We start from the raw sequence: 20,820 nt of genomic DNA on the forward strand, positions 1-20,820 counted from the left end.
TGAGGTGTAGCACCACTATGCTTCTAGCCTCATGACGTCTTCATTCATTCAGTCTTCTTCATTCAGTTCCACTTAGAAAAATCCTGGGACTAACTCTAGCTGGGTCAGCCAGTCAGCCATGATGCCCAGGAAGGTGGGGTCTGAACCACATGCTTGGAGAAAAGATGGAGTGTGTGTGTGTGTGTGTGTGTGTGTGTGTGTGTGTGTGTGTGTGTAAAACCTCTGCCTGCTTCAGACCTCCTCAACCAGAACCTCCATCTGACCAAACCCAGCTGCTCTTAGCTCAAATGCCCTAAATATCCTTCCTCTTCTCAGGTTTTATCTTCAGGGTCCGATCCTGATCCCCCCCCCCCATGCTCTCATCCTACCCCCCCCGGCCCCTCCCACGGCATGGGGCTTCAGTGACTTTTCTCATTTTGACAGGGGAAAACCTAAGGACAGCGAGGCAGAGTAACTCAGCCAGGCTCCAGAGCAGGAAGGCAGGGATAAGATCCAGGCAGTGCTTCTCCAGAGCTCAGGGATGAGTTTAAACCGTTTCTCTGTGTGTGGTCGTCCAAGAGACTGTGCCCTCCTAAGGGTAGGGACCAGGGTGTCATCCCCCGCTGGCAATTAGTTTGGCAGATTACTTGGTCGTGATTGCTAATGGCCATGAAACGGTGCTTTTCCAGTCTTTCCCTTTCTACCTTTAGCCCCTGGGACTAGGGACAGGATCTTTCCTGGTGATTTGCACAATTTAAAATTCTGTGGGAACCGGGAAGGTTTTCTTAGAGAGAGGGACAGAGTAAAATAAATATTAATTATAATGCAGATGACATCTTTTTCTAATCCTCTCCACTGTCTCCTACATACAAATAAGTGTCGTGCCTTCTCTGGGGTTTTCCCACAATTTACTGCATGCACACCCTCCCTCGTCCCCAAGCTTAAGAACACAGACCTCCTCCGAAGAGGCAGGGTCCTATTGTTGTGCCTGATTTGAAATGCAGGCTCTAATGTCAGGCAGCCCTTGGGAGAAGAGACCCTGGGCTCCTTTCCTCCTGGGCTGGAACAGCTTTTTCTTCCTGGGAAAACTGTTGAAATTTGGGTTTCCGTGTTAATCAAGGTTCCCAGCACGTCTGTGGAACTGGCTCAGCACGTCCAGAATATGTTTTCCAACCATCTCCCGGGCCCTGGCTATTTCAGCCTGTCAAGAACAGACTTGCCGGGGCTGTGTGGGGCTGCAGAGATGTTCATTCCAGATTCAGAGTGATAGGCATGATTTTTGGAGCCGGCCGCAGCAAGCTGGGACTGGTTCTGGCGTTGTAACCGGACCAGAGGTGCTGGGGCAGGCGGGCTGTGCGAGGCAGCCGTGGACATTCATGCAGGCAGCCGGCTGTTTTCCTTCACTGCTTCCCTCCCAAACCCCCAACCCCTACACATCCATGCACCAGACTGAAAACACCTCTGATGTGAACTGTCCCTTTTAGATAACCAGATGAGTAGCATTCTCATATGTCTGTCATAACAGGTAACAGTGCTGTGTCCTGGGTTATGTTCTAAGTGCTTTACGGATATGGATCCCTTTCATCCTTACTAACACCCCATCACAAACTGTTAGCCCCATCTCTGCAGACCGGGAGCCTGAGGCTTCTGCAGAGCAGTAAAGTTATTTAAGCAAAACCACACAGCCGGTCAGCGGCCAGTGGCCTGTAGATGGAGGGCGAGGGCCGGCTATGCTTAAACACCGTGCTGTAACATCTGTTGACATCAGGGTTATTAAAATGCTGGCAGTAAGGAAGATGTAGCTAGACTCAGATTCCCCTGAAAAGCAACAATTATGGTAACTTGGGAATTTTCTAACTAAACTTGAATTTGGGTGGACAAGCGTGGGCCTCCTCCACCCCCTGCATTTGCCTGAGTTACCAGTTTACCTGCCTCACCCCAGACCCCAGAACTAATGGCTGAGAGAACACGAAATTGTAGAAGTGGAGCCATGTGAGTGGGAAACCATGATATAGTAGTTACTAAGCTTCCCTCCCTTTCTTTACTGCTCAAATTACTACTTAATTTGTGTACATAGCACCTTTTCTTATACCCTGAGTCCCCCCAAAAGAACCCTTCAAATTTCTGGTGGGTGCAATTCAGGCAGGCCACAGAACAGGAGACATGGGACCTGCCTGCGTCTTTCTCTCGTGGCGGCCGTGGGTGGACGTGGTGGCTCGAATGAACCTGGCAAAGCTCATGGGCAGAATGTTCTTGAACCAAACCCGGAAGCATCTCTTTCTCTGGAGGGTACACCCCAGCTACCGTGTAGGGTGGAGCTCAGGATGGAGGGATCCGGAGCCCCCGCTGGAGCAGAAAAACTCGAGTCAGGGCCAAGCCTCTGCCACCTCCTTTCCTTAAGATAAGAAGCTCTGGAAACAAAGAATCAGACCTGCCTTCTAGGAATGAAGTTCAAATTCAGGGGCGAATAGCTAGAGAATCTGAGCATGGAGAAAAAGTCGTGTTACTATGATGTGGTTGTTTATACCTTTTATAGCATCTTTGTGAGATACTGATCGTTCAGGAGTTTTCTTGCTGGTGGTGGAAGAACATAAAATCCAAAGGGCCAGTGAGTGCTGCATTTCCATTCAGTGGAAACTGTCTGAGAGAGCCCAGATATATTGTACTTGCTCTGGGGTGTCATGATGCGGATGCCCTCTGTCACAGATGCCCGCTATCCCATGCTAACAGAAAACTTGAGAGTGATTTGGGTCCAGCCAGTATTTGAGGCACACTGAATTCAGAAGACGTCTGCAGAAACGAATGTGAAAGAGCTGGAAAGTATGAACTGGGAGAAAAGTCTGTAGGAACTGGGACAGATTAGTATGATGTGCTTGGCTGTGCTTTCCCAAGATTGGAAACCACTGGATTACTGGGACCTGTACTTACTCTTCCGGCCCCTCTATGATGCATAATGCTGGGCCGTGCGTGAGATAGCAATGCATGTGACTGTGTGTGAGCAGGAACTTATCTCTTTTGGACTTTGCTCAGAATGTAATCTAAGGCAGGCCAGGAGGATCCTTGGGTCACTAGTGGAATCAGTCAGAACTTCAAAGGGGTGGCCACACCGATGGGGTAAAACCATTGCCAAGGGCAGAGGTACTCCTGTGTTACCCTAAATTGCTAGAGTTTATTTTGTGGCCCCAAAGACCCAGAAACTTAACTGAAATGGCTGCATTTCGGGGCAGAACCTCATCTTTCCTCCAGATGGCAGCAGTTAAGTGGAAGGGTACACTGTTGGTACATGTTCTAGTTGTTTGGGGCAAATTGACAGAATTCTGCCAAATGTCCCACTCCCATGGTTGGTGACCTTTCCTGTGAAGCACGAATGTCATTCTTTTTTCTTTCTTTCTTTCTTTTTAAAGCCTATTTATTTTTGAGAAAGAGAGTGCTCATGAGCCAGGGAGGAGCAGAGAGAGAGGGAGAGAGAATCCCAAACAGGCTCTGAGCTGTCAGTGCACAGCCCGATGTGGGGCTCCATCTCACAAACTATGAGATCATGACCTGAGCTGAAACCAAGAGTCGGACGCTCAACCAACTAAGCCACCCAGGCGCCCTGAAGAATACCATTCTTGGTCCCCAAGGAGCACAAATATCAGTCACGGTGTTCTCAAATATACAAATGGATACGTTTTGCCAGATTTTCCTACATGGTCACCTCTCACCAACCATGAGTATAACAGTACTCCTATATAGTGGCACAATCATAGCTGGTAAGGGCAAGTCTCATAAAATATAGGCCCTTAGGAAAAATAATAAAATTTGCAGTAATCTGTGTGACTAAAAAGAGTTGTGAAATTTCTAGAAGGCATTCACCGCCCCCCCCCGCAAATAATCATGAGGATGGGCATATGGGGGTGACTTTTGAATTGCCTTGTTCACCTAGCCGTTTGAGACATGGTGCCCACAGCATCTGCTGAGGCAGAAGCTCCCAGAAGCCAACCTGGCTCTTTGTAATGTAGTAGAAACAGCTGTCACTGGCTTGAGATGAAGACCCCTTGAGATTTTTTGCTAGCTCTGGATCTGTCTCCCTCCATCCCTCCCTCTCCTACCCTCCTTATCTCCCACCCTCTCCCCACCCCCAAACCATGAATCCAGTCAATTGTGTAAACTCCTAACTTTTCACAAATTATGCAAGAGCTTAAGGGCATAGTGTTTGAAGTCTGGTGTTCCGTCTCCAGGGAGGGTCAGTCTTACTGGCCTCCTTTCCTCTCCTCCCTCAGTACTTGCCTGTAATGCCCTGTCATGCCCCATCTCCACAGTCCACAGCAGGGGGAAGAACCACAACTGTGGTTTTCCTCTAAGGAATTAGAGTAGAAGTAACAAGATAGCAGAGTTTATATTTTTGGTAACAAATGTAAAGCAGGATTATCTCAAAATCTGGAGCGAAGGATTTGTTTATAAAATGCTAAGAAATCTTGCTGTTTATGAACGATGCTAAGGAGAGAGGGGGTAACGGGAAGTGGCCTGGGTATTGGACATCAGGAAGGAAGGAGAATGTAAAGAGAAATATGGGAACAGCTTATTGGATCTGGGTGAGTGCAGTTTCAGCGGAGGGTGACACAGAGGGTATGGCTACTGGTGACCGCGTTTTCAGAGCTCAGGCCAAGAAGAAGTGGGCCCAGGCACAGCACAAGGATTTAGGTTAGATGTAAACAGACTGTCGGGGGGGCTCAAGAGAGGCTAGGGTCACAGTATCGGTTAGGATTTTAGTTCAGCTACCAGTGACAGGAGCAACCAAACTAACAGGCTTAAACGAGACAGAAGATCACAAGGAAGACCTGGGGGTGGGCAATCTGGGACTGTTGTGTTGACCCCACTGGGGCTTCTGCTCCCCCATTTGAAGGACGTGGCTCCCTCCTCAGGTCCCAGACGGTGCTGCCTCTCCAGTTTAGAAGTCCCACTAAGCGGCATTGTACCTTCCCTTGGTCAGAATGTGGTCATGTGGCCACGTGCCTACATTAAGAGACGGAAGTTGAGGAATGACATCCTTTAGTTGTGTGGCCACGTGCTCAGCTGATAGGGAGCTTCAAATAATTTGAAGAGGAAAAGCTCCATAACTAAGAAAAGGCCCAGACAGGCCTCACCTTGGGGTATTTGCTCATTCGGTGAACGTGGAGTGCCTAATATGTTCAGGCATTGCTGGAGGGCAGTAGGGAAGAAGGCAGATGGGTTTCTGCTCTCATGAAACTTGAAATCTACTGGGAAGCAAGACAGACAATAAACTACCAGTAGATGTGGCCTGGTTGACAATCTGCATTCTGTACTCAAGTCTTTCCAGTGAGCTGTCTTCACATGTACCCGTACATAATTAATGATCGATGGCAAACATCACTGCTAATGCCTGCGGGCATCTAGGTCAGCGAGCGTTGGCATCTCTTTGATGCAGGTGTCTGCGCTGTGAGGAGGAGAGTGGGAGAAGGAAGCAATTAGTAAACCAGAGCCCCACTTTGAGAGCGGCCCTGCATCCTGCAGCCAGGGCCATCCTAGGCCAACGTGCTCACAGAGACTTGAGGATAAGAATCCGGGTGTAAAATCCCAAGTCTGTTTCCTTTTTCTTGGGTGGAGAAGGATTTGGGCCTCTTCCTTTGCTAAGGTGCAGAGTGCGTGATGAAGATAATTGGGTGATCCTTTTGAGGCCAAGCTGGGGAACTTGGGAGAACATAAGGGACATGGTTTTCCTGCTCCCATGACCTGAGTGATCCCTGAGCCGGGTTTTGCTGGGAACTGGGCAGGTGTCCAAGTTCAGTTCACATGTTGAAAGTAGGCGTGGACTCTAAATTAGACCTGGAGGCAGTGTTGCCCACCCAGACTTCCTGCCCTGGCCACTGCGCAGTGACCTAGATCAGTGATTCTTAAACTATCCGAGGCGAGGGACCAGTTTTTTTTAGGTTTCAATTTCCAGCCTGTCATAAAAATGAAATATTAGAAAAATGAAATGAAAAAGACATACAACAACCCAAAGTCAGACTTCCGTTATTAGATTTGAGAGACATAAATTCTTCTGTCCGATTGCTCTGAAAGTTTCTAAAGGCTAACTCAGTTCCTGAATTGAAGTTTGCCAGTAGCAAAGAATTCAGGGCCGCCCCTCTCAGCCTGGGGACTGCGCTTTGGGCAGCAGTGTCCTGCGGGCTCAGAGCTGTGAGTCAGTTGAGGACTGCTGTCCTTCCCAGCTCCGTGGGAGGATGGTTCCCAAGCACAACGAGGAAGCTCTCAGGGCTCGTTTGTGCCTCCTTCCCCACACGTGTCTCTCTGGTGCCCAATGCCCATCTCCCCTTGTCTTTGCTACCTGAGCCGACTGATAAAAGGAACATCTTGGGGCGCCTGGGTGGCGCAGTCGGTTAAGCGTCTGACTTCAGCCAGGTCACGATCTCGCGGTCCGTGAGTTCGAGCCCCGCGTCAGGCTCTGGGCTGATGGCTCGGAGCCTGGAGCCTGTTTCCGATTCTGTGTCTCCCTCTCTCTCTGCCCCTCCCCCGTTCATGCTCTGTCTCTCTCTGTCCCAAAAATAAATAAACGTTGAAAAAAAAAATTAAAAAAAAAAAAAGGAACATCTTGGCCCCCTCTCCCATCACAGTACCGGTGTGTAGGTGAAAATTTCGCTACATTCTTGCAGCTGGAGAAGTGAAAGGTCACAGCTAATTGTAATCATTATCCAGGCTCCCCTACCTGAACAGGGCTTTTGGCATATCCTGGGTTGGTTAGCCAAGCGGCCAAGTGCGGGCGGGAGGGCCTCTCCAGCCGGCTGGCCTGGCCGACCTGGGCAGGGTGGGAGGTCACCGCTGCCCCTGTGTTGCAGTTCTCCAAGGAGAGGCACGTCATGGACAGGACCCCTGAGAGGCTGAAGAAGGAGCTGGAGGAGGAGCTGCTGCTGAGCGGCGAAGACCTGCGCAGCCACGCCTGGTACCATGGACGCATCCCCCGCCAGGTACCCGCTCTCTTCCTGCCAGGGCGCGCCCCGCCGTTCTCAAACACCAGCACGCTGAGAACCCTTCCGGCTTACCCTCCAACGCCATGTCAGAGTCGTCCCCAGTTTAGCCAAACAGATAGAACACCCTAGCCCACAGAAACCGAACTTGGGCCTGTCTCCCAGGAGATCGCCGGGAAGAACTGAGGTCAGGAACCCACAGTACATCTCCACCTGCCCGGGAAGGGGATGGAGGAAAGGCAGGTGTTCCTGTGGTCCACAGACCCGGAGCGGGCAGGAGGCAATGGCGGCAGGGTGATGACCCCGAGAGGTGAGGGGCCAGCCTGTGGTTCAGATAATTGAACTCATGGCCGGCTGCCGGCTGCCTCATACCCTTTGAACCTGCTTCTCTTTTAAGACAGTACTTTAATTTCAGGTGAAGAGAGAGTATCATCAGGGCAAGTGGCACAGAGCAGCAGGGCCACCAGTACCCTAGTGGGGCCAGCAACTATTTACCCTCCAGCCCTCCCCTACCTGGACCCCTGTCCTGGAGATGGCAGGTAGAGGAATTATACCAGTGACCACAGCGTCCTGGCCTAGGATGTTCTCTGTGTGACTATCATTTGGGTGATAGCTGTGAATAATGTGGGGTTTTTGCTAAACAGTTTAGAAATTGAAAAAATATAAGTCCAGAATTAAGGTGTAGAATTTCTCTTGGGTTTTTATTGGAAGCTGATCTGGCCAGTCATTTACCCAGGACAACATGACAGGAAAGGGGCAGTGGTGGGGGAGGGGGGGGTGTGTGGAGGGCATCACATGGTGATAATTTTTTTTCATGTAGCAGATGCCTCAGCACTATCAAAGAAATAATCCTTATTCTAACTTTTTGTTTTTAGTTTAAAATTGATTGTAGAAAATGCAGGGAGTAAAACGAAGAAAATTAAAAACTCTCACCCATAATTCTCCAACCTGGAGGTAACCACTGTGAACCTTTTGATATAAAGCCTCCTACGAGGCTTTGCAAGTGTGAGATCATACTGCATATACTTTTGCAGCCCACTGTCTTCATTTACTGACATATCCTGGGAGTTTTCTGCTGTTATAAAATCGTTTTAAAATCATTCTACACTGTATGTGTGTCCATCGTATGGTGCTCTGCTATTTAGTGGGCACCCTCACCAACACCCTGTAAGATAATGACTGTGTTTATCACTGTAATTATTTCCTCAGGCCCCATTCCAAGAAGTGCAATTTCTGTGTGAAAACGAATTTTTAAGGCCAAGATGGAATTTTAAAGTAACCATGGTAGCGTGCTATTCTAACTGTTCCAATGTTGGGATATCCTGGAAAAAAATGTCAAAGTTTATAAAACTCATGACTGTCACCACCGTCCTTCTCTTTTTTGTGATCACAAAATTTGTTTACCACTTACAGTGAGTGTAAATTTTCAGTCATACATCATTTCAGGTTGTATAACTGAACACTGTGACAATAAGGTAGTTGTAGCTGACACTCTACTCCTTTAAATCTTCATCGATACTGTGTAGGTCATACTATCCCTGTCCCACAGGTGATGTAACTGAGCCACAAAGAGATTATGTACCTGGTTCAAAGTCAGTCAGTAGAGCCAGAATGCACAGCCAGGCAGTCTGGCCGCAGGAACATCTGCAACACAGTAGAGATTTTCCTTTGGCAACACAGTAGAGATCAGCATCCTCATAGTTAATAATAATATTTAAGCACCTACTGTGTTCTCGGCACTGTACTAGTGCTTTGCATATATTGTGTATGCAAATATATAATTCTCCCTATAACTTTGTGACGTGAGACACTGACCTGACTTTGCTACAGGCTCTCCAGCGAGTGCTGTGCCCAGAACCACACTCAGGTCTCTGATTCCACAACGCCTGGCCTCCACCAACGTGTGGACTTCTCCTCCCCATCCACCAGGCTCCTAGATGTGGACCAAACTCCCTCCTCCCCTTGCTGGGGGTGGGGAGGGATCAGACTCCCTAGACATGAATTTTCTGCTTTGTTTTATTCTGTGACTTTACTTGCTTCGGGTCTGCCTAAATGTCATCTTCTCATGAGACCCTCCTGATCACCCTGTTGCAATGAACGGCCCTCATCCCTTCCCAGGCACTTCTTATCTCCCTTCCCGATTGACTTTTTCCTTAACTTTACAACATCGGACATACCATACCTGCTGCTTGTTTATCTTCACCAAAGTAGCAGCTCTCCACTAGATACAGGAGCTCCGTGACAGTGGAGACTCTACTCTGCTTCACTCACTGCTGTAAGCCCTGTGCCTACAGTAGTGCCTGGCACACAGTAGGTGGGCAGCACGTAGTTCTTAAGAGAATGAATGGGTCTTCTAAGAATTTGACGTTGGAAAAATAAAGAGCCAACTGAGCAAGAAGAGACACAATACCGTGGTCCGCCGCTGGCCCAAAGAAGTGGAGAGCAGTGCAGCTCTTAGAAGGAATGAATGTGCGCTTGCCTTTTCTACCCCTCACCATTTTGTCCCAAAGGTGTCAGAAAACCTCGTGCAGCGAGATGGCGACTTCCTGGTTCGTGACTCTCTGTCCAGCCCCGGAAACTTTGTCCTGACCTGTCAGTGGAAGAACCTCGCTCAGCACTTCAAGATCCACCGGACGGTCCTGCGGCTCAGTGAGGCCTACAGCCGCGTGCAGTACCAGTTTGAGACGGAGAGCTTCGACTCCATCCCTGGCCTGGTGCGCTGCTACGTGGGCAACCGCCGGCCCATCTCCCAGCAGAGCGGAGCCATCATCTTCCAGCCCATCAACAGGACGGTGCCCCTGCGGTGCCTGGAGGAGCGCTACGGCACCTCCCCAGGCCGGGCCCGGGAGGGCAGCCTGGCCGAGGGCAGGTCCGACGTGGGCAAGAGGCTGAGCCTCACCATGGGCGGCCTCCAGGCCCGGGAGCAGAGCTCGACCAGGGGAAACCTCCTCAGGTGGGTCACGGCCTCATGGGGGTGGTGCTGGGACCGCGAGGGACACTCTGGACACGCCTGGGCTTAGTCAGCCAGATGAGGAGCTCACGCGGGAAGGGAAGAACAATAAAGGATGTTACTAAGAATGCCAAGTGTAATTGGAAAAGCTGTCATGGGGCAGTGCGTGATTAGTTCCCAACTGACTTGGAGCCAAAATTAAATGAGGCAGTTGCTGAGGAAGAGGGGGAGGGTTGGCCAGGAGAGATTTGGGAAGGAAGGAGGATTCTGGCTGGTCTGAAGGCTAGGGAAAGTTCGGATAGACGCTGCGAAGGGGAGGGCGGTCCAGGTGGGGGCTCAGCAGGAGCAGGTGTGTAGTGATAGGAAAGGACAAGAGTTCCTTGGGGTAGGCAGATCGGTGGGGCTCAAGCAAAGGGCCGTGTAAGGGGCTGGTAGGGGCCGGCTCAGGGAGGTGACCACAGCCCAATCACAGAGGCCTTAGAACAAGGCTAAGAGGTTTGAGGGAGCCTCAAAGACTCGACATGGTGAACAGGGTGTCCCGAGAATAGAACAGGGCAGCGATGTGCCAGAGAGGCAGGAGAGAGTTTGGAGCAGGAAGACCAGTTATTGAGCCATGGAGGGTCAGGTTGTGCAGGGGAAGTAGAGGGAGAGCCTGGGACCTCGGCTTCCTGGGACTCTGGTATGTGTGTTGGAGAATGGCAAGTTGGAGACCACAGGAGGGCCCAGAGAAGGGGTGGACCGCGGAGGAAAAACCAGTTGCCGCATCTGAGATACGACCATAGGCTTGTTGAGTGCCAAGTGTCCAACAACATTTTGGGGGTTTGGGGGGGAGAGCTCAGTCTGAAGGTGGATGAGAAAAGACCTGAGAAAGCTGGAGACATCGAGAGTCTGGGGGCTGTGGCCAGAACCTGGGCACAGGGGGAGAGAAGAGTCCAGAGAACTGGATGCCCAGCTGGGGCCCCCTGCCCTCCAATGCCAGTGGCACGTGCTGACAGAGGACCTGTTTCTCATGGAGCTGGGTGCTCGTGCCTGCTGTCTGACTGCTCCAGAGAAGGAGAGCAGGGAAAAGGCAGGCCCGGTAGGGTGAAGTCTAGCCCCAGCCGCTTGGTTACCCAGCTTCCCTTCTCCAGCTGCCTGGCATCTAAACTTACACACTTAAACCCACATGTTTTATTCTACTCATTGGTTTTCTTTCTGGACAGGAGGAAATGTCATAAACTGTAATTTGCAGACTGCAGAAATTCAGAAGCCAAGCTCAGAACTGAGTAATACATACCAGGTCGTGTGCTCCTAGGAAGCTCTGGTAGATGTTAGTCAGTGTCTGGCTGTGGACCCTGCCTGCCTGGGCACAAATGCCGGTCCGCCACTGATCAAGCTATGTAACTTCTCCGGGCCTTGCTTTCCCTACCTGGAATGATGGGGCTTGTGAGGGTTAAATGATTTAAGACTTGCAAAGTGCTTAGAATGATGCCGATACATAGAGAGTGCTACCTAGGGGGTGCCTGGATGGTTCAGTTGGTTGAGTGTCAGGTCAGCTCAGGTCACGATCTCACGGTTTGTGAGCCCCACGTCAGGCTCCATGCTGCCAGCGCGGAGCCTGCTTCAGATCCTCTGTCCCCCCACCCCCCGGCCCGTCCCTGCTCACATTCTCAAAAATAAACATTAAAGAAAAATAAGCGCCACGTAGGTGTTAGTAATCATAATAAATATGATTTTCTGGAGGGCAGTGGAATGTGGGACTCTGTTTGCAGGGAGGGAGGCAAGAAGTGACACAGAGAAATTCTTCTTAGTAATAAGAATGGACTTGAGATCCCTTAAAATATTAAAGGGGCACCTTTTGCTCTGTTTCTTTTGTGATTGTGAGGGTTGGCTGCTCAACTAACAAACAGAGAGTTAATGTCATGAACAGAGCCAGGGAGTTTTTGGCAAGGCATGGAACCCCTACCCAATGTGGTGCTGGGGAAGAAGGCCTGCCTCCTGGTCTACCCTCAGTGACTGGATTTAAAATATTAATTAATTAGTTTAAATTTATTATTATTATTACTTTTTTTTTTTTCCTGAGAGAGAGCAAGCATGGGAGAGGGGCAGAGCGCGCGAGAGAATCTCAAGCAGGCTCCACACTTAAGCTCGGAGCCTGGGGCTGGATCCCACAACCCTGGGATTGTGACCTGAGCCAAAATCAAGACTGAGAGGCCCAACCAACTGAGCCACCCAGGCGCCCCAAAATACAAATTTATTTAAGATAAATGAAAGAAAGACTGAGAAGGTCTCTTAGTCAATGAGGCAGGTCTAACAGAGCCACTTTTCTGTCTTTCTTCCTTGTTTTTAAGTTTGTTTATTTGGGGGAGAGAGAGAGGAAGAGAGAGAATCCCAAACAGGCTCCACACTCCACACAGAGTCCAACACTGGGCGGAGATCAAGACCTGAGTGGATATGGATATCAAGAATAGGACGCCTAACCAAGCCACTTTTCAGGCGCCCCCAGAGCCACTTTTCCAATTGCCCATTGAAAGCACAGCTCCCTAAGCCCTGTCACTTCTTGCAGCAGAAGCGTCCACGGGTGGGGGTGGGGTGGGTTCAATAAGGAAGCACCCTGCACGGGGCCCTCCCTTACCCTCCCTTGCCCGCCCCCACCGCACCTTCCCTGACGTCAGGCCCGCTGGTTGGCTGGCTGGCAGTGTGCGAGCTCAGCCAGGTTGGGAGCGTCCCAGGTGGGCGTTCTGGGCCAGTGAAGTCTGGCTTCTCTGAAGATCACTGCATAAATACCGCCCGGCTGAAGCCACTGCCTTTTGGAATTTGCCCTCTGACCAGCCTTATCTCTGAGGGGTTGCTGGAATTTTTCTGTTGCTGGGAGTTTGGGGGGTTTTTGGTTTGTTTGCTTTTTCCTTTGGTGCTTGCAAAGGTAGGAAAGAACATTGCGATTTCTGTAACATAAGCTTGTGGGAGGGCCGATGAAAGTTCATTACAACTTGGCTGGTGCAGTGCAGTCTCTCCTAGCAAAGGAGAGATTCTGCTTTTTTGGTGCTAGAGAAATTCCCAGTCTGACTAGGCAAGGGAGCAGAGGAGTGCTAGCAAATTGTGTGGAAAGTGACAGTCGCCTTTTCCCCGCGTGGCTGTGCTTGGTGCCTCCCAGCGCCAGCTTGGTGCGCAGGCTCGGCCCTTCCCCAGGTCAGCATAAGGTCGGCCGCGGGGCCCTGGTCCTTCCAGGATGAGAGTGACAGTACCCCAGGGTGATCCGGTGGGTTATCTGGGGGACATGGGGATCTGTGCTGACATGCAGACAGCCCCACGGCTCCCTTCCCGACGCCACGAGGGATGGTGGAAAATGCATTTTAGTTGAACAAGTCACTCCTCCTGGGTCTGTAAGTAATTTTAAGCTCTGTTAAAAGTACACATTCCAGTTCATCAGTTTTTCCTGAGACTATCGTGAAATCTTGACCCTGCTCTGCTCCACCAGATGGAAGGGCTCCGAGGCAGCAGCCCGGGAACTAACCGGATTGGCCCTGAGGACGTGGGGATGGAGCCCAGGGCACAATCCTGTGTTAACCGCCCCCGGCAGTCATTTCCCCTCCAACAGACATTCCTTTACTGTTAGGATGTGCTGTACCATTCGCCTTCTAAGCAGTCATTTCTCTTAAAAACTTTCCATGACGCTGCCTGAAGGTTTTATGATTTAATGACACGTCTCTGTTCCACTGATCTTTTGCTTCAGAAATAAGGAGAAGAGCGGTAGCCAGCCAGCCTGCCTGGATCACATGCAGGACAGAAGAGCCTTATCCCTCAAAGCCCACCAGTCGGAAAGTTACCTGCCAATTGGTAGGTCTTTGGGAATTTTCTGGGAGGAGGGTGACAGTGTTAGCCTGATCTCCTTCAGGCTGTTTCCCTGCTCCATCCAGTCACCTGATTTGGGGACAACACAAGGCTCTGTGCCTCTAGGCTGGAGGGTAAGGGATTTGTAGAACTATATCCAGATGCAGATCAACGAGCTGGACACTTCGTGTGTGCCAGCTCTTAAGCCTCATAACAACCCTTCAAGGCAGGAATGCTTATCCTCTTTTAGTTGCCGAGGAAACTGAGGCATAGAGGTTAAGTAACTTATCCAGAGTTATCCGTCTGGCAAGTGGTTAAGCCAGCATTTGAACCCAAGTTTTCTGACCCACGCCCATCCGCTAACTGATAGCCTTCATGACAAATGAGCTTGCTGTCTCAGTGCCCTCCCTGGGCAGAGACAGGATCTCTGGGGCTGGGTCAGTGCTGGGGTTCCTGGAGGAGCAGCCATCCAGACAAGACCCCTTCTCCTCTCCGTTCTTTCTCAGCCAGAGGAGAGAGGAGGTGTGGGATATGGGGAAACCTCGTAAGCAACTATATTAGTAGACCATGGATTATTGTTCACTATTTTCGTAACTGACCTTCCTTGGGACCACAAGGTGATTTTCCTAATGCCCCTTGATGAACCACTTCTATGTGGGTTATCTCAGCATCTTGTCCTACCTTCCTGGGGTGTCTTCAGCTCTCTCTTGAAGCTGGCTAGATCCCACTGGCTGTGAGAGTGACTCAGGCCCTTATGCTATGTGACTAAAGACTTCTGTTTCTGAGGGCGAGACTAGATTACTCACTGCCCTCCAGCTCCACGTATTGTCCTGTTCTGACTGGACTAACCTTCTCTGACCATAAAATGACACTGCAGCCCAGCTGTTCGTAGAATCCCCTCAGAAGCAGGGTGTGGCCCACTGGCCCTTGAGATGCTTTAGATTGCCCTAGATTGGGAGCGGGACAGTCATACTGAGTTGTCTTTGGGAAGTAAAAAATCGAAACCCGAAGGCATGCATTGAGGGCTGGGGAGTTGTCACTCTAGTTTTGTTTTGTGTTCTCTGTACAGCTGAGCTTTTCCTGACCCTCTCTTACCTTTCACAGGCTGTAAGTTGCCCCCTCAATCCCCAGGCGTGGACACAAGCCCCTGCCCAAACTCACCCGTTTTCAGGACGGGCAGTGAGCCCACCCTGAGCCCGGCGGTGGTTCGGAGGGTCTCCTCGGACGCGAGGGCAGGGGAGGCTCTAAGGGGCTCAGACAGCCAGCTGTGCCCCAAACCACCCCCCAAGCCCTGCAAGGCACCTGTCCTCAAGGCTCCCCCGTCTCCATCTACCTGGCTCAACTCTGAGGCCAACTACTGTGAACTGAACCCAGGCTTTGCTGCAGGCTGTGACAGGGGAACAAGGCCTCCCCTCTGTGCCCAGGACAGCTACGTGGAGCTGCTAACGGCCAAGCAGAATGGGGCGCCAGGGCCCCGGAACTCTGGCATCAACTACTTGACCCTTGATGATGATGTTGGGGCTGGGCCTTGGGAGGCACCGGCCACCCAGAAGGACCAGGGGCAGGAGGACGAGGTAGAGTTTGTGCCGCCCCGACTGGAGACTGCCTCCTCATTCAGACCCAATGACTTCGAGTCAAAGCTCCTTCCTCCTGAGAACAAGCCCCTGGAAACAGCAATGCTGAAGCGGGCAAAAGAACTGTTCACCAACAATGACCCCAAGGTCATCGCCCAGCACATGCTGAGCATGGACTGCGTGGTAAGTGCCCAGACAGGGTGGGTGTTGTTCTGGCTTCTGAAAATTTGGAAGGGGGACATCAGGTTGGGCCTCACTCTACCTTACCCTTTAAGTGCTTGCTCATAGAAAAAGTCTGAAGATAACCTGGGTGGGGATTTATTTAAAGGGTGGGAAGCACAGGCTTGGGATGACCTTTGCCCAGGCAGGAAGCTTGTAAAAATCACCTTGGGCAGAGGGAGGGCAGGCTCCTGCCACGGGCCATGCCTCCCCCACTGGCTATAGAGTTCTCCCAGCTGGTGTTGATTTTGGAATTCTCCCCTGGCCTCAGCTCCGTCAGAACTGGGAAAGTCAAGTTCAAGGAGAGTGGACTACAGATGAAAATGTACTTTCTGGAGTAGCAGAGCCTAGGTTATTTTTATTTTATTATACATTATATATGTATACACGTATACATATACACACACACACACAATGTATATATTTCTTCTATTGTTACTAAAGTGGGCTTTAGAATAAACATTTTGAATTTTACCTTGACTTTTTCACAAGTAATATTTGCTCAATTTAGAAAAGTTATACAGATTAAAAGAAAAAAACTAAAATCACACAAAGTCTAGTTTCCTGATGATCACCACTGTTAACATTTACTCTGCAAACAGATATGTGTACATAATTTCAGGCATGTGTGTTTGTTTTCCACAGAAATGGCATAGGCCTAAACATATGATTTGATTGGGTTTTAGTTTTTTTCTAAATATACTATTTTAAACCCTGAGTCTTTGATTGAACATATATCATGACTGTATTTTCAGATAACTGAATATGTGTTTACATAATCAGTTTTGATAGGAGGCATATCTTTTAGATATGGGCAACTTTTGTTCATAGGCGACCCCACAGCAAAGTTATCCTTCAGAGGGATCTTTCTAGAAAACAGTTGTCTCAGGCCAGGGTGGGCTCAGCCTATCTCCCAGTATAGAGACAAATCCCTGCTTTGGAACAACAGGTGAGGCTGTGGTGAGATTTAAAGCCCTTATTTGTGTGTAGCTCAGTGAAGGCAATTAGCTTCAGAGTTCAGGGCCTGTTTAGGAGCTGAGTTTTCCTAAATACATTTCCTGGGTCATGAATCATGACAGGAAACTGGACTCTGAGCACTCCCCTAGGGAGTCCCCACTTGATGGAGCTCACAAGGCGGGTAGGACGCCTCCCAAAACAGCCTACAGGAATTTAAGGAGGTACTAGCTGTTCTGGGCTAAACAAACCCCTTCCTGAAAGTAGGACTGAGCCAGGCCTGAGAGGTGGTCTCTCCGTGTGTGTGTGTGTGTGTGTGTGTGTGTGTGTGTGTGTGTGTGTGTGTGTGTGTGTATTGTGAGAGCATGAGGGGCCCTGGGGGAAAGATCCAGGAAAGGCGAAGTGCTGAAGAACAAGGGTTTGTTCACGTGGTTGGCTGGGTGTCCTTGGGCAGTGCTCACAGGTCATATTAAATCCTTACCTCACTTTAAAGTGAGCTAAACCCGTTTGGGCAGTAAGAGGATTTAAGATTCCTGTTCAAGTTACTTGACCCCGCCCTGGTACTCCAACAGGCCAGGAGTCTGGTACGCACCTGCCTGAGTTCTCCACTGAGGAAGCTCCTTGTGGAGAAATGGATCAGCCTAATTCCCAGGAGGGAATGAATCCTTGCCTGTGACCTCAGACAGGGCTTGGAGGATCTAGGAAAGTCTAGGAGGAGGTGAGATGCCTGACCGCCCTTTGGCAGGAGGGTCTAGAACATTCCTACCACCTCGGCAGCCATGAATCTAGAGCTTAAGTGTGTTCTCAGCTGAAGGAACATGAAGCCTGCCCTTTTTCCGGTTCGGTTTCTTTCTTTGCATTTTGTCCTCCTGGTTGGGCACCCCCCTCCCCATCTACCTTCAGGCACCCTTAGAACAAGGGCTGGATGGAGCCCCCTGGCGCAGTGAGGCGGAGACCCAGAGCAGGAGTCTGCTTCACTGTGCCCACCTTCATTTTCCAAGGACAGCACTGTTGATAGTGTTCCTCCCTCTCTCCTGAGTCCACTGCCATTTCCTTATTCTCCTACTGGAACCACTGACTTTCAGGGCTTTGCCAACAAAGCAGGCACAGTCAGCATCTCTGAGGGAAATAGAATGAGAGCTGTTGTTACCCACTCCAAATGTAATGGCCACTCGGAAGGTGAGAACAGGCACTGGGCAGCATTTGGGGCCCGCGTGCTGGTTCCTACCCCAGGCTGATCCCCAGAAAGACCATCATGACAATGGATGGTCCTAAGTGCCTCAAGGCTGCCTGTCCAGCCTCTTCCTGGGGCTGTGGGTTGGGTGTCCACTGAGCCCCTCTCACACTGCGAATGGGCACCGCCCTGGCCTGCACCCAGAGTGCAGCCTGTCTTCACCCACTTGTTGCAATATCTAGAAGTGGGCCCAGTGTGTTACAGTTGGCCTCTGGGGATGAACTGCCTGAGTCTAATTCGGGTTCTCCACTTTCTCCACCTATAAGAGAAAGAGAACAATACCACCTACCCAGGTGGTTGTGAGGACTCCACCTATAAGAGAAAGAGAACAATACCACCTACCCAGGTGGTTGTGAGGACTAAGTGAAATAACTTATGTAAAGCCTCCACACACCATGCCTGGCCCAGAATGCGGCTATTAGCGTTAGGTATTCAGCCTTGATGGAGCATGTACTGTGGGCCAGGCCGGCCACGGCGGGGGATGTGGGGAAGGACAGTGATGCAGGAATTCAGACCACAGCCCAGGTGGGAAATGCTCTGCAGGGGAAGGTACGGGAGCTGTGGGGCCTCTGAGGCAGGGTCTTGAACATGGGGGAAAGGGGAACGGGGGAGGGGATGTCTGAGATGAGTTTTCAAGGCTGAATAGGAATTTGCCAGCTGAGGAATGTGAAAAGCATCTTCTGGGTGGGAAACGACATACGTGTGTGGAGATTCGGGTGTCAAGGGTTCAGTTTACAGAGGATTCACTTTGTGGGCAGTGAAGGTGGTGATGGGTGGGGGAGGGGGGGAGGAACTAGCAGGTCTTTACTTGGATGTTTTTAAGTCTCTACTTCTGAGCCAGTGCCAGGTTATTGCCTCCTTTAAAGCACTTTGCAGCTCAGTGAGGGAGACAGGCCCTTAAGTGCATAGTCCAGATTAGAGTCCTGTGCTGAGGGCAGCAGAAATGGTGGGCAGAGCCAGGTGATCTCATTAGAGTTTAGAAGGTCCCTTGACAGCTGGGAAGGGCCAGCATTCCCCCTGGGTCACTGCAGCAGCTCCCAAAGAAAGGATGAGGAGCAGGCAGAATTTGGAGGCCCTGCAGATAGGACAGCTAAGGTCAGAAGAGCAGAGGGAGGTGGGAATGCCTCATGGTGGAGCACCAATGTTGCTTGCCGGGTCCATTGCATAGTAAATGTTCTAGCAGTGTCCACCCCTCCTCTGTATCCATGAGCTGCACGGCTCTGGGCATTTCCCCAGGGGACCTAATCCCAGCCCTGCCATGTGAGCTCAGGATCCCCTTGTCCCATAGGTCAGCCTTGGGGCAAGCGGGCCTTGGCATATCCTGGCAAACCCCCAGGAAAGGGACCAGGGGATTGCGTGTTTACACTGAAAGAAAACAGACTTGGAGGCTTCTCTCTCAGAGCAGGGATCACTCTGGTTACTAGTGCTTCCAGAACAAAACTGAATCAATGATAAACCTTTAAATCTCATTACATAGTGTGTGCGTGAATTAGAGGATGCCCACCACCCAGAAGCTGGGTTTGGAGCCTCTGATGGGGCAGCTGTCTAAACAAGCAAGCAAAGTGTACGTGACCTTAAGTGGCTGCGGTATGCATCTGGGCTGCCTTGCCATCCTCAAGGTGTAAATCCCTTTCCAGAGATGAAGCCAAAATTCCCTCTTCTACATGCCGGTGACTCACAGCTTGTATTTTCAAATAGCTTTTTGAGGTTTTAAAGTCATTTGATCCTTTGCAAAGTCCTTTAGAAACGTGAACTTAGCAGCTGTGTTAGAGAAGGGGAAACTGAGGCCCAGAGAGCATAGTAGGAATTCTGCATCCTGTTTCCCAGTCTGCCACTGGATAGCTAATTCCCACAGGTTCATTTCCTCAGGGCTGACAGTGGTTGCTTTGCTCAACCACAGAAGTGAAGGGTCGGGGTTAATAATATCAGCCAAACTTCAGATGTTTTTTGTGGACCATTATGAAGATATCTGGCCTGTTCGGTTGCCTCGGATTGTTAGGGTCCAGGACAACTGCAGCAGATGGAGGAGAAGAATCGTTCCGTGGCTGCCACGTGGCCGCTGTGTGTCCAGGGTTGGTTAGACCCACTGTATCTGGTAGTCACACTATTAGGGAAGCGTCATTAGCCTGGTGTTAGACATGCAGTGACTCGGTTGTAACATTTCGAGGCAGCATGTAATAACTATAAATGGCCGACTAATACCTGGTGCCAGTAAACCGTGATTGCACGCTGGAACTAAGATGGGGAGAGCTGTCTGGGACACACAAAGAAGGCCTCTTGGGGAGAAGTGGGTGTGCTTCAGACCTCAGGTTTCAAATCGCTGTACATGCCTCTAATAGTTTCCAGACGTATGGTGCATTTACTGAGCCCAGGAGAGGCGTAATTAAGGGTAATAGCAGCCAGCCCTGCTGTTAAGTGAGAACATGAACGGTGGAGCCCGCAGCAGAGGAGCGGGGTGCTTGGCCACAGTCAGCCTTGTCACTGCGGGGGCTCATTGCTCTGTGCGCAGGCGGCGCTGCTGTTGGCCGCGGGATCCAGCCTGTGTTAGACAAAAGCTGGCAGAACTACACCATTCTCTGGCCGGGCAGAAACACCAAAATGTGCGGATTCTGCAGACCAATTTAGGTGCTTTCCTCCAGGTTTTAGACTCCGGTCGTGTATGAGAATCCTCCAAATCGCATCCGGAAACTGTATTTGGGGATGCTGCTGCTCAAAAAGAAATGTAACAAGTGCATCCATCCTATCCCAGTTCAGTGTGTTTCTTTTCACGCGCTGCCTTCATGTCCGTGGTGTATTTCAACTTGTGTTCTTGACAGGTCGCTAGGATACTTGAAGTCTCCGAAGAGATGAGGAAGAACATGGGTGTGAGCTCAGGGCTGGAACTTATTACCTTGCCGTATGGCCACCAGCTGCGCCTGGACATAATTGAAAGGTGAGCAGTGCCGTCCTTGCATTTCCGGCCTGTCAGAGCAGAGAGGGGCACACCACTGACCCGCCCCGGCGCCTCTCCCTTCTCCCGGAAGCCTGAGCCAGGGAATTCCTGGAGAAGCACAAAGAGAAAGTGCAGAGGAAGTCGGGGGAACAAAGAATGCGTTCCTGTCCTTTCCCCAGGAGGGAGTAGAGGACAGAACAGAT

At 50.6% G+C, this 20,820-nt stretch overlaps 1 protein-coding gene across 1 annotated transcript in view; it reads left to right on the forward strand.

The window, feature by feature from the left end:
• Positions 1-20,820, forward strand: part of BCAR3 (BCAR3 adaptor protein, NSP family member) — a 107,831-nt gene that overhangs the window by 68,217 nt on the left and 18,794 nt on the right. Inside the window, exons 3-7 of the mRNA XM_047085586.1 lie at positions 6,816-6,944; positions 9,455-9,897; positions 13,607-13,710; positions 14,809-15,461; positions 20,502-20,617. Of these exons, the coding sequence (XP_046941542.1) occupies positions 6,816-6,944; positions 9,455-9,897; positions 13,607-13,710; positions 14,809-15,461; positions 20,502-20,617 (1,445 nt within the window). The remainder of the gene's footprint in view (positions 1-6,815; positions 6,945-9,454; positions 9,898-13,606; positions 13,711-14,808; positions 15,462-20,501; positions 20,618-20,820) is intronic.

This window comes from Lynx rufus, unplaced genomic scaffold (genome assembly GCF_022079265.1).
Source record: "Lynx rufus isolate CCGP_SWC_20201006 ecotype Redwood Valley unplaced genomic scaffold, mLynRuf1.p SCAF_2, whole genome shotgun sequence".
Taxonomy (NCBI): Eukaryota; Metazoa; Chordata; class Mammalia; order Carnivora; family Felidae; genus Lynx; species Lynx rufus.